The following is a 14800-nucleotide window of genomic DNA, read 5'->3' as shown; positions in this document are numbered from 1 at the left end:
TTTCAATGCTGCATTTTATAACTCGCATCAATTCAAACATTCAGGGTAACATTTTTATCATTAAGTTGGCAAATATTTGAGTTGACTATGGAATGAAATTCGTACTATATTATCATAAAATGTGATACTAAATTAATGTCATTGCCCGAAATAGTCATGTGTTAAACTAAAGTGATGTATAATTTAAGTCTTTAGCGAGTTAAAAATCAATAGTGGAATAATACAATGTTTTTACTAGGTGTTACACCCGCAAATTGCTAATAAATTACATAAATGTTGGATTTTAAAATTTTATTTAGAATTAATGAATTATATTTTTAAAATATATTTTTAGACTACGTTTATAGTACAAATAAATTTAATTTATGAACTTCATTGAAAATTCAATTATAAAGAGTGGTATTTTAAATAAAATTAAAGAACCACATACTCTTTAGTTTGGATCAAGATTCTTTATTTATTTATTTATTTATGTTGTTCTTTCAAGATCTAATGCATTTTTTTTTAATTTTATTTTATTTTATATGTTCTTACATGTTATCTTAAATTAAATTATTATGTTTGTTCAAACATTAGAAATTGAAGTGCAAACTTTCAATTTTATATTTCATATATTTAATTAAGTCAAAAATTGAAGTTCAAACAATTATTCTCCTCCAAAGACCCACGTGGTTTCCAAATCTGTGTTTGGTCATATTATATTTTCCTTAATCGGGATTGATTAGTGAAATTAATTATAACAAAAATCTCTCAAAATATTTTCCTGCCCTTCCTATTTTACCCGAATCTAATACTAATTAGAAGTTAGGATCATTTTCCTTTCTAGTTTGACTCCTACTTTTTTGTTTAAATTATTTTCCCCTTTCGATTATTTTCTCTCCTCTATATATGACATCCAAGGGCTTTCAATATCGTTTTAACTTAATTTGCTGTACATATATACTTCCTACTTACAGAGAGGAAGAAGATCAGGGAAATAGGTCACATCAATTACTCCTCTTCTCTTTACTATTATATACATACATACATATATGTGTGTGTGTGTACAAATATTTATTTACATAGTTCTGCACGAGCCCTTAATTTTCAGTATTCAAGATTTGTGTTTCAATATTGATTGATCTTTGAACTTAGCTGAACTATATTCTCTTTTCTTCATGTATGTTGAGAAAATAAAAGAAAGTTAATCAAGGATTTACAAGTAATTACATAAAAGTCATGCATGCTTACATATATATGTATATCATGATGATAAGATTAATTATTCTAATTAATTAAATCAATTAAAAAATTCCTAGTAAATAATAGTTCTCATGCATGAACATTAATGGAGATTATTTCTTAAGTACACTCTCCTCCACCTGTCTATATATTAGCAATATATGACCTTCGTCACCATTGAAGCTTATAATTGCACTCGTTTTGTTTTGATTTTCAAAAAAGGTACCCTATATGCATATATACATGTATGAGCATTCGAGTTATCTTTAATATATGAATATATCCTAATGGGTATGTGTATATATATATATATATGTAATTTTTGTTGCAGTATTCGGTCATCATCATGTCTAGGATCTCGGGAGTGATGAAAGTTGCGGGAGCGATGGTGATAATAATGATGAGCCAGCTGATGATCTCGGTGTACGTGAGTGGTTGCAGAGCGCATCATGAAAACGCGCCGCCGGTTTATGGTGGTGTTGGTGGTTGGGATTACAATGGCGCGTCTGCTACGATATCCGCCGGCGACGCTTTGGTCGCTCTCGTCGTCTCCGTCTTCTGTTATTTTCTGTTAGGACCTGGACCACTTTCTGCCTAGACTAGACCCATATGTATAAATACATATATAGTTATTCCTCAACACTACATCAAGATAAATGATTTAATTAGTTAGTGTTTAACTTTCTGCTAGTTGGAATTTATTTATTTAGTCCTTTGTTTGAATTCCTTTTGGTTCTTCAGATTAATGAATAAAAGATATATTCCCAAATCTTTCTTCCAAGAAGCTTGATGGTATGAGTTGTTTAACTGCTGAAATTGAAAGAGAAAACCATATACATGCAAGAAGAGAGTGAACCCAGAGAGAAAGTTACAGTTTTACAACTTGCACAAACAGGCACACAGCAGGACTAAGGATGGATTAAGAAACGAAAAGACCTAATTGGTGACAGGCTGACAACTTGTACATTCTTGGAAACTTGATGAAGAACATTGAAGGCAATCAATCCGACACATTTGCTGTAATTTGAGTCCAATGTATTACCAGCTTCGACTTAGATCTGGATTTCTTTTGTGTTGTGCAGAACTAACTCTACCATCTAACCGAAATTCACCAATGGCTGAATGAGTTAAACACTCTCCTCGGCCAAATTCTTTAGTTACCGAAACCTGTAATGGAGACCTTGGTAGACTTCAAGAAACAAAATCTTGGACCTATGAGTGAACAAAAGAGTGAAGAAAGTGCAATAAAGTTTTTTTTTTTTTTTTCGGAGTAGGAAAGTAAAATAAAGTTATCAAAGTCATCATCATCCTACCTTCTTTTTCTTCATTTCATCTTCAATCCTCTGATGCAGAATTTGAGTTCCACCTCCTCACTTACTGTTAGGCAAACATGAAGCTGTATGTCTTGTGATTCTCACATCAACACTGGATTTTCATTCATTCTACGCTCAAGACCCATGACGGAATTCCAAACCTGGAATCCAAAGCCGAAAGGAATTTCATATGCTAAGAACCAGAGAGCCTTTTCCTGTTCATCACCAAATATAGCAGCTCAGCTCTGGAAACATGTCAAAAGGAAGATGGGTTTCTATATTGGTCTAAGATTCACCACCCACATTTAGGCATCATCTCATAATCATCATAAACAAAAGATCTCCACTAAAAATTAGCACAAACACGGAAGATAGTTTCAAGAACATCTATAGCCACCATAGACAAATTATCTCCTTTGTTAAGTCAAAGCAAGAATTCGATATGCATTCCTAGTCTCTTAAAGAAAGATCAAACACGCACAATAAGGTTTATATGCTCCTAACCATCCTCATTCCTTATTTCATTAGGCTTGGTGTTGCACCAGAGCCTCATTCCTACCATAACCGTTAGGCGAAACGAGGCTCTCAATATAAGTATCTGCTTCGATTTCATCCCCTTCTGGAAGTCCATGGACTACTAAATCCTTGCATGTGTGATCTCCAAAATTATACAAAACAAGTCTTCCATCTATATCCATCACCGCTTCTCCATTCTTTGAAAAACACAGAGGCTTTATGCAAAGATACGATATGGTGATTCTCAACCTAGCCCAAGATTCACCAACGCCGTACTCTCGCATCAACCAAAAGTCATCATGCATCTGACTGCAACTATGGAGGACGCACAAAGATTCATCAAGAACCCCCACAACAAAGTCCATAAACAAGTGTTTGCAAGAATCCAAAAGATCTGGTCCTGGCATATCCCAAAACACCTCCTTCCCCAAATCAAAAGTAGCAATTAAACACTGGCACTTTTCCCCATTTTCTCGTTTAACCACCCAATGGATTGCACCATTGAGAAAAGTTCCTGATTCAGAGAAATTATACTCGTGAGGAAAATCCATAGTCCTCCTCCAAGAATCAGTCTTTAGTGAATAAACAGAAGCAACAGCAGGACATGCAAGTTGTATTACTTTATAATCATCATTCATAGAATCAAAACCAAACCCATAAACACTAAGACTATCTAGACCACCGAAAGAAGTTACTCCAGGGCCTTGACAGGACGGTGGGTGTGGGATTCTTTTAGATTCTCTTGTACAAGGATTAAACAAGAAAAGAGTACCTTCATCCGGAGAAATACAAACCAATCCATTACAAGAACCCAAAATCTCAACCCAATTTCTCGCATTTTCACAGCTGTCATCCTTAACATACCTCCTCAGTAGCTCAACCCAGTAATTAGGTTTATCTTTCAAAGGATAATCGAGCTCCTTAGCCACTAAGTCATCAGAACCACCATCTGAATATTCTTCCAATAATTCACCTCCGACCGAGAAGAGATTACGAGACGATACGATCAGCTTGAGTCTTTGGGAGTAAATTTCACAATCTTGAAGAGCTCGATCGAGGTGTGATTTCACGAATTGGGGATCTGATACTAGAGAGCGCCATTCCTTGGAAACGCATCTGAATTTGTAGAGGGATTTGACGGGTAATCTGGAGAGTATATCGGCGATGATTTCAGGAGGAAGATCGGGCAACTCAACTGCTCCTTCTTCTTCTTCTCCAGGTGGGTGGTCTCGTCTTCTTCGTTCTCTCCTCGTAACCTCCATTTTCTTAAGTTTCTCCTGTGAGCAGATGAAAAAGACGTACGCTTTTTCTTCTTCTTCTTCTCTTATATCTTGCGGCCGTTCTGGTTTTTTCTCTTTGAAGTAATTGTCGGCTTTCAGTTGCGAAAAACTGACCATCGATAGGAGCGATTCATCGGACGGTGTATATTTACTCCCCGATTTTTTAATTTATAGAAATATATTTTAAATAATTCTAAAATATAGTATATTCTATAAAATTCATATTTATTGAAATTGCATAATTATTTTTTAGATTTTATTTTTCTAATTTTCCTTTCATAATTAAATCCGTAAGTTTCATGGCCAATAACTCTATGTATATGTAATTAAAATTAACAAACTAATTATTTATTAAAAGCTCTATGAAAGATATTTTTGTAGACACCAAAATTATCTCGATTAAAAATCTTTACACAAAGATATAATGTCTCAAAGTTGATATTTTGAAAATTAAAATGAAAGTATGTTACACACATGTGGCCTAGTAACACCTCATGGCACGCTAGAGTCATGCATCGCCTTCTTAATTATTTAGTTTTTTAATTAAATTTTTATTCGTTAAATTTAATTTTTTTAGATATTTTAATTAATTTTATAAAAAATTTTGAAATATTTTAAATAAAATATTAAATATTTTTATACGACAGATAAGAAGTTTTAGTAATTTTCTTAAATTATAATAACTTAAATAATAAAATAAGAAACTAAGAACAAACTAATTAAAAATAATGGGAGTATGAAAAAGAGATTAAAAACCGATTTTTAGAGGTTCAACAATCAGTAAAGTGCTTATTTTTTTCTACTTATGCAAATTACTTAAGAAAAAACTTTTTTTTTTTATTTTGAGCAAAATATCCTTATTACAAAATATAAAATTTAGCTTAATGGTCTTGGTAAATTCGAAACTTAAAATCACTAGTACCCATAAAAAAAAACTTACTTTTTTTATAGCCTCATAAGTAAAAGAAAGAATTAATAGATTTTTGGATAAATTATTATATTAATTTTTAAAATTTGTAACAATTTAATTTTTTAATATTTTTATTTACAATTTGATCCGTAATTTATTTCTTTTAAGCATTTATTTATTTTTTCATTTCCTGATTAAAAAAAGTTCAAATTATTAAACTATACCTTTTTAAAGAAAAAATATATTGAAATAAAAATTCTTTTTAGATCCCTAGATCTGTAAAAATTAAACAAACAATCTTATACTGAATTAATGAGAAATATAAGCGGAAGTGCACAAAAATTCATTGTAGAAAATTTGTTTGCATCCGGTAATAGGATCTTATGCATCAACACAGTACCTTGAAACTAATTTTTTTTTTTTCTAGTGACGAGATTTTAGAAAAATAAAATAACAACCTTGTGATTCAGGGACCATAACTGCCTTTTATATCAACAAATTTTTATAATTTCTATTTTGTTTATCATAAAATGAGAATATTAAAAAAATGGTATCTGCACATTACAAACTCATACTTAAACCTGATTTATTAAGACCCAATATTGTTTAACCATATTTGATCACTTCTAAATGAATTAATTAAATTAATAGCTTAATATGCATACCGAGGTCTATATTAAGCCCACACATTAGAAAAAATCTAACAATCTTCCACTTAGAATTTACGTGACACCTTAACTATGTTTTAAATAACTGTAGGAGTACTCAGAACTGTGCTATCAATACTTGAATGCATTACCAAATAATCCTGTCAATCAATCATAAAGACATAGGATCAAAGCGGCATTCACTACAGCTAACATATCTAAACTCATCAATAGTCACGTATATCAGTATAACCGAACAATATGGATCAAGTATGGATGTGCAACATGAAAATTGTATGTTATGTGATCTAAGTATGTCTATTTCTAACTGGTCATGTCTTAACCTTAGTAAAATCAACTATAAAAAAATTCAGAGATAATAATATATATAAACATAAATACAAAAAACTAAAATGAAACCATATATACATAAGTCAAACTAAAAATACAAAATTTATGATATGTCTTACAAAATAAATGCAATTATGGTACAAGACTCCCACTAAAACTACACATCATCTAAAGATACAACACTCATATGAGTAGTGTGCTCATGAAAGACCTTAGGTGGTAATCCCTTAGTAAACAAATCTACAATCATGGAGTTTGTTTCAATGTGCTCTATTGATATCTACATACTTTGAACTCTTTATTTAACAATAAAAAACTTGATATCTATATGCTTTAACTTTGTCAAACTCCTGTTGTTGCTGGAACACATAACTGTAGATTTATTATCATAAAATAATTTTAACGATCTTTCTATGTCATCAACAAAACACAGCCCAGTGATAAAATTCTATAGCCATATTTCATGATTGGATGTCTCATAATAAGTTACAAACTTTGCTGCCATAGTAGAAGAGACTACAAGAATTTGTTGAGCACTCTTCCAGGAAATAGCTCTCCCAGCAAGCAAGTAAATATAGAATGATATAGATTTTTTACTGTCTTGACATCAGACAAAATCAGAATTAGAATAACTAATGATCTCCAAGTGATCAAACCTCTTGTATGTGAGCATATAACCTTTTTTTTTTCTGTAGATATTGCATAAGACGTTTGGCTGCTTTCCAATGATCCATATTTGAATTTCTTAAATATCTACCTAATATCCCAATAATGTACACAATATTTGAATGTGTACAAATCTATGCATACATAAGACTCACTATAGTAGAAGCACAAGAAATCTTTTGCATATCTGCAGTCTATAAATCATTCTTGAGGCATTGACTTAGAGTAAACTTATTTTCTTTAGACACAGGAAAGTCACCTGGTTTACAATCTTGCATGTTAAACATTTTAAGAATTTTTTTAATATATCTCTTTTGTGATAATTCAAGAATATTCCGAGACTGATCCCGGTGTATCTAGATTTCTAATACAAAAGAGACATCCCCAAGATCTTTTATCTCAAATTTCTTTATAAAAAATCTCTTGGTTTCGTGCAATAATCTTATATCACTGCTGGTAAATAGTATGTAATCGACATATAAAATCCAAAAAATATACTTACTCCCATTGAACTTGTGGTATACACAATTTTTCACTAAATCATCTCAAAATCAAATGAGATAACAACTTGATAAAATTTATGATACCATTAACGTGAAGTTTGCTCAAGTCCATAGATGAATTTTTTTAGTATGCAAATCATTTGCTGTGCATCTCCGGATACAAAATTTTTTGGTTGTACTATATAAATCGTCTCATTAATGTCACTATTGAGAACGTTGTCTTAACATCCATATAATATAAATCAAGATCAAACTGTACCACTAAATCATTATAGTCTTGAAAAAGTCTTTCGATGAAACTGGATATAAAATCTTTTTATAATCGATGCCTTCTTTTTGTGTAAAGCCCTTAATGACAAAACGAGCCTTGTATCCATCCACATTACATTTCGAATCCCTCTTGGTCTTAAATATTCATTTACAATTAATAGGTTTTGCATTTTTAGGCAATGAGACAAGATCCCAAACGTCATTGTCCTTTATAGACTTTATCTCTTCATTCATGGCATCAATCCACTTTTGAGAGTTAGAACTTTTCATGACTTGACGGAAGTTGATATGGTCATCTTCCACCGTGCCAATGTCAAACTCATATTCTTGGAGATATACAAAATAATCATATGGAATTACACTTCTCTTTTCTCTAGTGGATCTCTCCTTAATGATATAAGTTCTTGAAGGTGTGAAATTTGTACTTCAGGAACACTTTCCTGAACAAGAGCAGGAGATACTATGACATTGTTTTGATTTGGAATTGCTTCTTGAACAATGTTAGATATAAGAACTTGATCATGATCATTGTCAAGAGCAACTGAGGGAATAGGAATATCGACCCATTCATCTTCAAAAATAAGGTCACGAACTCAATCTCCCCCCACAAACTCAACATCTTCAAAAAATTTGTCATTTTTCGTCTAAAAAATTATCTTAGTAGTGGGATCATAAAACTTGTAATCCTTGGATCACTCAGAATAACTAACAAAATAGTAACTAACAGTCCTAAAGTCCAGTTTCTTTTCTTGTGGCCTATAAGACCTAGGCTCAGCTGGATATTCCCAAATATGCAAATGTCTTAAATTAGACTTCTTACTCATCCAAAACTAATAAAGGTCCTTGTAATTACTTTAGTTGGAACTCTATTGAGTAAATATGTTGCGATCTTTAATGCTTCTTTCTAGAGTGATTCAGGTAAGGTAGAATAACTAATCATACTCATCACTATATCCTTAAGTGTTCTATTTTGCCTTTCAGCAACAGCATTCATGCTAGGAGAACCTGACATGGTGAACTGTGAGACGATACCGTATTCCTCTAGGAATCGAGCAAACGACCTTAGATGTTGTTCATTTGATCAGTTAGATCTATCATAATATTCACCACTGCGGTTAGATCTAACCGTCTTAATTTTTTTTGTTGAGTTGATTCTCAACTTCTACTTTAAAACTCTTTAACACATTTAGGGACTGAGACTTCTCATGAATAAGATGTAGATAGCTATATCTTGAATAATCATCTATGAATGTTATGAAATATTATTGACAATTATAAGAAGTTATAGAGAACGGTTCACGAATATCTGTATAATGAGTTCTAATATGTCTATAGCCCTGTTGGCACCTAATCTCTTAATGTTTATCTGTTTTTTCTTGATACAATGGACACATATGTTAAAATCTAAAGAATCAAGGGGATCTAAAATTCTTTCTGACATAAGTCTCTTAATTCTCATTTGAGAGATGTGACCTAATCTCTTGTGCCATAAAGAAGCAAAATTCTCCTTAGTTAATTTTCTCTTTATACCTCTTGTACTAATATGTAATGATTTATTATAACAAGTAATTGTATCAAATAAATAAATATTATTATGCGCTGATAAAGAACCAGAACCAACCAGATTTGAATTAAGAAAAAAGACTAAATTTTTCATTTCTAAATAACCATGAATAGCCAAATTTATTCAATACGAAACAAAAATTACATTCCATCTAAACGATGGTATAATAAAAGTATTTTCTAAATCTAAATAAAATTTAGTACTTGATAACAATCTAAATTTACCAATTACTTCCACCTCGACTGGTTTACCATCGCCCATATAAATAAATCTGGCATTATCACTTGGTTTGCGGCAATGGAGGCAACCATGCATAGACACATTGATGTGAGTTGTGCCACCAGAATCTATCCATAAGGTGTGTGTAGGTATAAAAGTTAAATTAACCTAAGAACAAACAAAATTAAAAAGCATACATTTCTTTACGTGTCATGCATGATAGTTAACACATTACTTTTTCTGGTATCTCGGAGTTATACAGAAGAAACAAACGTTTTCAGTTTGAACCTTATGTTGCTTCTTCTGTTGTACTGGAGCTGCAACAGATTTACCTGTTTTTTTTCCTTATTCTCTTTATCCTTTAAGATCACTACGAAATGAGCACTCTCTGTCTTATCAGACTTGACTCTTTCCTCCTCCTGAACACAATATGAAATGAGTTCATTCAGATTATAGGATTCTTTCTGACAGTTGTATGTCACCTTAAAATAATTGAACTTTGGTGAAAGAGAAATCAAAATAAAATACACAAGTACTTCTTTTGATAATTCTACTCTTAGTGCCTTGAGTTTTGCATGCACATGTGACATCTCCATTATGTGCTCTTTGATGTTTCTATTTCTCTTATACCTCAAAGAAATAAGAGTCGACTAAAGTGTACATATCTTGGGCTTATCACTTTTGGCAAAACGCTGTTCTAGAGAGTAAAGGAAATCTCTAGCTGTTGTGATCTCATCGGACATAGTGCCCTAAAAAACTTCTAGAATGACTTGTTCCATAACCAACATATTCATACGGTTTGAACAATCCCATCTTTCAAACTCTTTCTTTTTCTCAAGGGTACTATCAGGAGTAATTGGATCAGGTTAATCAACCTATAAGGCCCAATCCAGATTCATAACTCCAAGCACAAGTCGAACATTCTTCTTCTATTGCTTAAAATTTGTGTCGTTCAATATTAGGATAGAATTAATATTTGCGGTGATACTTCCAGTAGAAAAAGAAGCTGAACAGAGAACATACAAAAAAATAAATTAATTAATACTTACATAAAACTGTAACTCATAAAATTTAATAATGAATTTTAAATAAAAGTATATTCTCATCTCAAGATACCGAACACTCTATTAACACTCTATCTTTGGATGAAATATTAACTTATAAGTGATACATTGTAATAGTAATTAAATACAAATAGTAGAAACACATCAAATAATAAACCTTCAACTAGGTTGATTTAAAGTTCACATGTTATACTGAATAACAGTCATATATTCATTACCACAAAAATAGAATACAATAATGTTAAATATTAACATTCATTTGGGCTGATTAACATTCACATAAATTACATTCATATAATTGTTTACATTATGAAATAAATAAATTATCCACAAAAGATATCATTTTGATGATATGTTGTGTAAATTAATTTATTTCAATATGTATATGCACATACTAATATTAAAATTCAAAATTAAAACTGAATTAAAAAAAATCAACCAAAAAATTCCCTTAATTTTTTTTTTGTGGTCAAAAGCTGAGTGTTGACCGGTCAAAGTCAGCATTGATCGTTGATTGGTCAACCATTGATTGTTGACCAATCAACTAGTTGACCGAGTCGGGTCAACACCCATGGGGTCCAGTCTGGGTTTGGTCCAGGCTGGGTTGGCCCAGCTTAAACTGGTCTAGGATTTGGCCCAATCGAATGGGCCTCTCCCTTTTTCTTAATTTTCTTCTTTTTATTTCTTTTCTTCCTTTTCTTCTCTTCTTGTGGACTAAGCCCACATAAATTAATTTTAAAACTCAAAAATAAAAAATCCAAAAAGTCTAAAACCCTTTTTTTTTCTCTCATTCTTCCCCATGCAGCCTGTAACGTGTAACACCCCTAAACTTTTTAGGGTGTTAAATCAACTTGTCACTCTTTCCTAACGAAAACTTGAACTCTAAACAAATATTTTATGAATTCATATGCCCACTATATATTCAGTTCATCCAATTCGTCAAAATCAAAATTTAAGACATCGCACTTTACAACCATCAATACAAGGATGATAAGTGAGACCATCTAGTAACTTTACAAGTATAAATCGAGATGTGTATATATAGTTTGATTAACTCGCTTCCTCTAAGTGTTGCAAAATCGCCGACCATCCTAGCTCCATTTCTTGTTCCACTACATATGAGAATGACAGGTAATGAGCATAATTTAGCTCAGTGAAGTGAATTCAGAACTTAAAATAAAGTATGGAAAAACATTTGCATTTCTAACCAGTACCCCCGCACCGTATTATTTAACAAATGGGGGTACGCCTACAACTCATTCTCAAATGTTTCCCACAAAAGTCCCCAACCCCCACTTTATTTTTTAAGCCTGCACTCATATTTAACCTCCCACTATTACCCATCCAACTTCCTATACCTATATAGCCATTCCTTTCCCACACCCCACACTTTCTTTAGGCACATCACCTGATGACCAGCACACTTTAGTGTGTATTTAATTCTCCTCCTATCCAAAATTATTACTAGATCTTCTTCAGTGTTGTTCCCACACACGTGAGTAATCACGCAAACACAGCAGATCAATCATATCCTTAGCAGTTATAAACTCTGACCAACACATACTAGCAACATAACAACAGGAGATCATGATACCACAACCCCTAAAAAATTTAAACACATTATACATGCATATACCGACCATGACTCGGCCAGACACACACCAACACCACACCGACCCCCACCCAGCCCCACACACACACAATCGCCACACTGGCCCCCACCCGGCCCCACACACACACCATCGCCACACCGGCCCTCACTCGACCACACACACACAACATTGCCACACCGACCCTCACTCGACCACACACACCCACCATCGCCACATCGGCCCTCACTCGGCCACACACCCAAGCCATTGCCACACCGGCCCTCACTCAGCCATGCACACACACCATCGCCACATCGGCCCTCACTTGGCCACACACCCGCACCATCGCCACACCGGCCCTCACTCGGCCATGCACATATGTCATTGCCTCATCGGCCCTCACTCGACCACACACCCACACCATCGCCACACTAGCCCTCACTCGACCACGCACACACACCATTGCCACATCGGCCCTCACTCCATCACACACCTACACCATTGCAACACTAGCCCTCACTCGGCCATGCACACATACCATTGCCATAATCGGCCCTCACTCGGCCACACACCCACAACATCGCCACACTGGCCCTTAGTTGGCCATGCACACACACACCATTACCACACCGACCCTCACTCGACCACACACCCCACACCATCGCCACACCGGCCCTCACTCGGCCACACACCCACACCATCGCCACACATACACACATGCCATATTACCAATACCAATACACCAGAACATACAATAATCCATGCAAATGCCAGACATTGAATGGCCACACACACACACACACGCCACTTCACTAATATCAGCACACCAAAACAGGTAACCACCAGCCAATGAATGGCTACACACACATTAGAACATGTAAGTACCAGTCAATGAACGGCCACACACACCATTTAACTAACACTAACAAACCAGAACACAAACTAACATTCTCATCACCGTCATCTTTTCCCCTTCTCCCTCACGATTTGTTCCCCTCAACTCTTCCTATTTTATAATTATTTATCCATTTTAACTTCACCTCTCAGTTACAACCAGATTTCCTTTTGCTCATCCATCATTCCAACTAATCCTTAATAAAATGCATTCCCTAGCATATTTTAACTCTAATACAACATGTGCAACATTACTTCCCGCTAAGACTCTCTCCTATGTAACTTTGCACGTGTGTCTGCTTGGTTAATTGTTTAGCCCTATGATTTAACATGTATTTTTTCTTTTCTCTATTTGTTATCTCTCTCCAAACATATATCTATCTCAAATCTCCTCTCCACTCCTTACTCAATAATTCTTTAAATCTTCTATCACTCAATAATTCTTTAAATCTTCTATAACCAGAAATGTAGGAACTAAGGTTCAGTGCCATACAGAGTTTGAAGTTCAGAATCTTCCTTACTTTTGTTTACAGTGACGTCGTTGAGTCAGTCAGTGTTTTTCTTCCCCATTTCACGCAAGATTTCCCCGTTAGCTCTACCGCCGTGGAAACGAATGTCAACCTCCCCTCTGTATCCCTTAAATTTTGAATTTCCTCTTCTCTACTGTCTCACGATCGACCTTTCCCCCTTCTCTTTCCTTAACGCACTCTCTTATCTCTCTCTTACTCACAACTGCGGTGTTGATCCAGTTACTGTTTTCCTCGCGTGCTCGTCTTTCTCTGCCTTCCTCTTTACCCTTCGGTAAGCTCTCTCTCTCTCTCTTAGGGTTTCCTTTTTTTCTCCCCTCACCCCTTTTTTTTAATCTTCAAATGTTACATAATTGCTACATTCCTAATTGCTATAGTAACGGTTGGAAATTTCCAGCCGTTTCGGCTGCCGAATGGTTGCGTAATCGCTAAACTTTATTCCTCATGTAGTGGTGGTCGACTGCTGCTCTTCCTTCTTGTTTTTTTCGCTTCATATATATATATACATATATATATCCTTAATATATACATATATAATACTAAACTTCTGGATATATATACATATATATTTCTCAATTTTCTGCATATATATTTATGATATTCATATATATATATTCCTAATCCTTATATATATACATATTTACATGTATATATTTGCATATATATATATATATCTGAATTCAACTAAACAAAAATAAAATACAAAATCTAAAATTCTAAATCTAAAATTCAAAATTACATAACAAAAAAAAACTTTCTAAAAAATTCAATACGAGAAATGACTCTTATATCAATTGTTGAAATTTAAAATTCTTTTTAGATTCGTAGATCTATAAAAATTAAACATACAATCTCGTATTGAATTAACGAGAAATATAAGCAGAAGCATACATCGTAGAAAATTTGTTCACATCCGGCGATAAGATCTTCTGAATTAACACAACGCCTTGAAATTAGTTTTTTTTTTCTAGTGACATAATTTCAGAAAAATAAAATGACAATCTTGTAATTCGGGGACTATAACCGTATTTTATATCGACAAACTTTTACAATTCTCATTTCGTTCACTATAAAATAAGAATATTACAAAAATAGTATCTGCATATTACAAGCTCATACTTAAACTCAATATATTAAAACTCAATATTATTTAACTATATTTGATCACTTTTAAATGAACTCTTTAAATTGATAGCCTAATACGCATACCAAGATCCACGTTAAGTTCACACGTTAGAAAAAATTCAACAAAATATAATTGTA

At 33.4% G+C, this 14800-nt stretch overlaps 1 protein-coding gene and 1 long non-coding RNA gene across 3 annotated transcripts; both read right to left on the bottom strand.

The window, feature by feature from the left end:
• Positions 1-1963: 1963 nt before the first annotated feature.
• On the bottom strand, positions 1964-4406 carry LOC110819847 (F-box family protein). 2 transcript variants are annotated; one of them, XM_088216455.1, is made up of 2 exons: positions 2535-4406; positions 1964-2433 (listed from the first exon to the last, which is right to left on the bottom strand). In XM_088216455.1, exon 1 carries the CDS (start codon positions 4310-4312, stop codon positions 3059-3061), a length of 1254 nt encoding a protein of 417 aa, XP_088072581.1. In that variant the 5' UTR covers positions 4313-4406; the 3' UTR covers positions 1964-2433; positions 2535-3058. The 2 variants fall into 2 exon arrangements, with proteins under 2 accessions (XP_088072581.1, XP_088072582.1); XM_088216456.1 differs by having other exon boundaries at positions 1964-2410.
• A 7044-nt stretch (positions 4407-11450) lies between these two features.
• Positions 11451-14006, bottom strand: LOC148268559 (uncharacterized). The gene is made up of 2 exons (XR_015818002.1): positions 13532-14006; positions 11451-11636 (listed from the first exon to the last, which is right to left on the bottom strand). It is a non-coding gene; the product is annotated as an uncharacterized LOC148268559 (long non-coding RNA).
• Between the last annotated feature and the right edge of the window lie 794 nt (positions 14007-14800).

This window comes from Carica papaya, chromosome 3 (assembly GCF_054855325.1).
Source record: "Carica papaya isolate Zhongbai chromosome 3, ASM5485532v1, whole genome shotgun sequence".
NCBI classification, from domain to species: domain Eukaryota; kingdom Viridiplantae; phylum Streptophyta; class Magnoliopsida; order Brassicales; family Caricaceae; genus Carica; species Carica papaya.
Note: the sequence above shows the minus strand (reverse complement) of the source record. Positions and strands in the feature narration are given on the sequence as shown.

Coding starts and splice junctions, on each gene's coding strand:
- LOC110819847 (XM_088216455.1), bottom strand. CDS start 4,312: ATGGAGGTTACGAGGAGAGAACGAAGAAGACGAGACCACCCACCTGGA.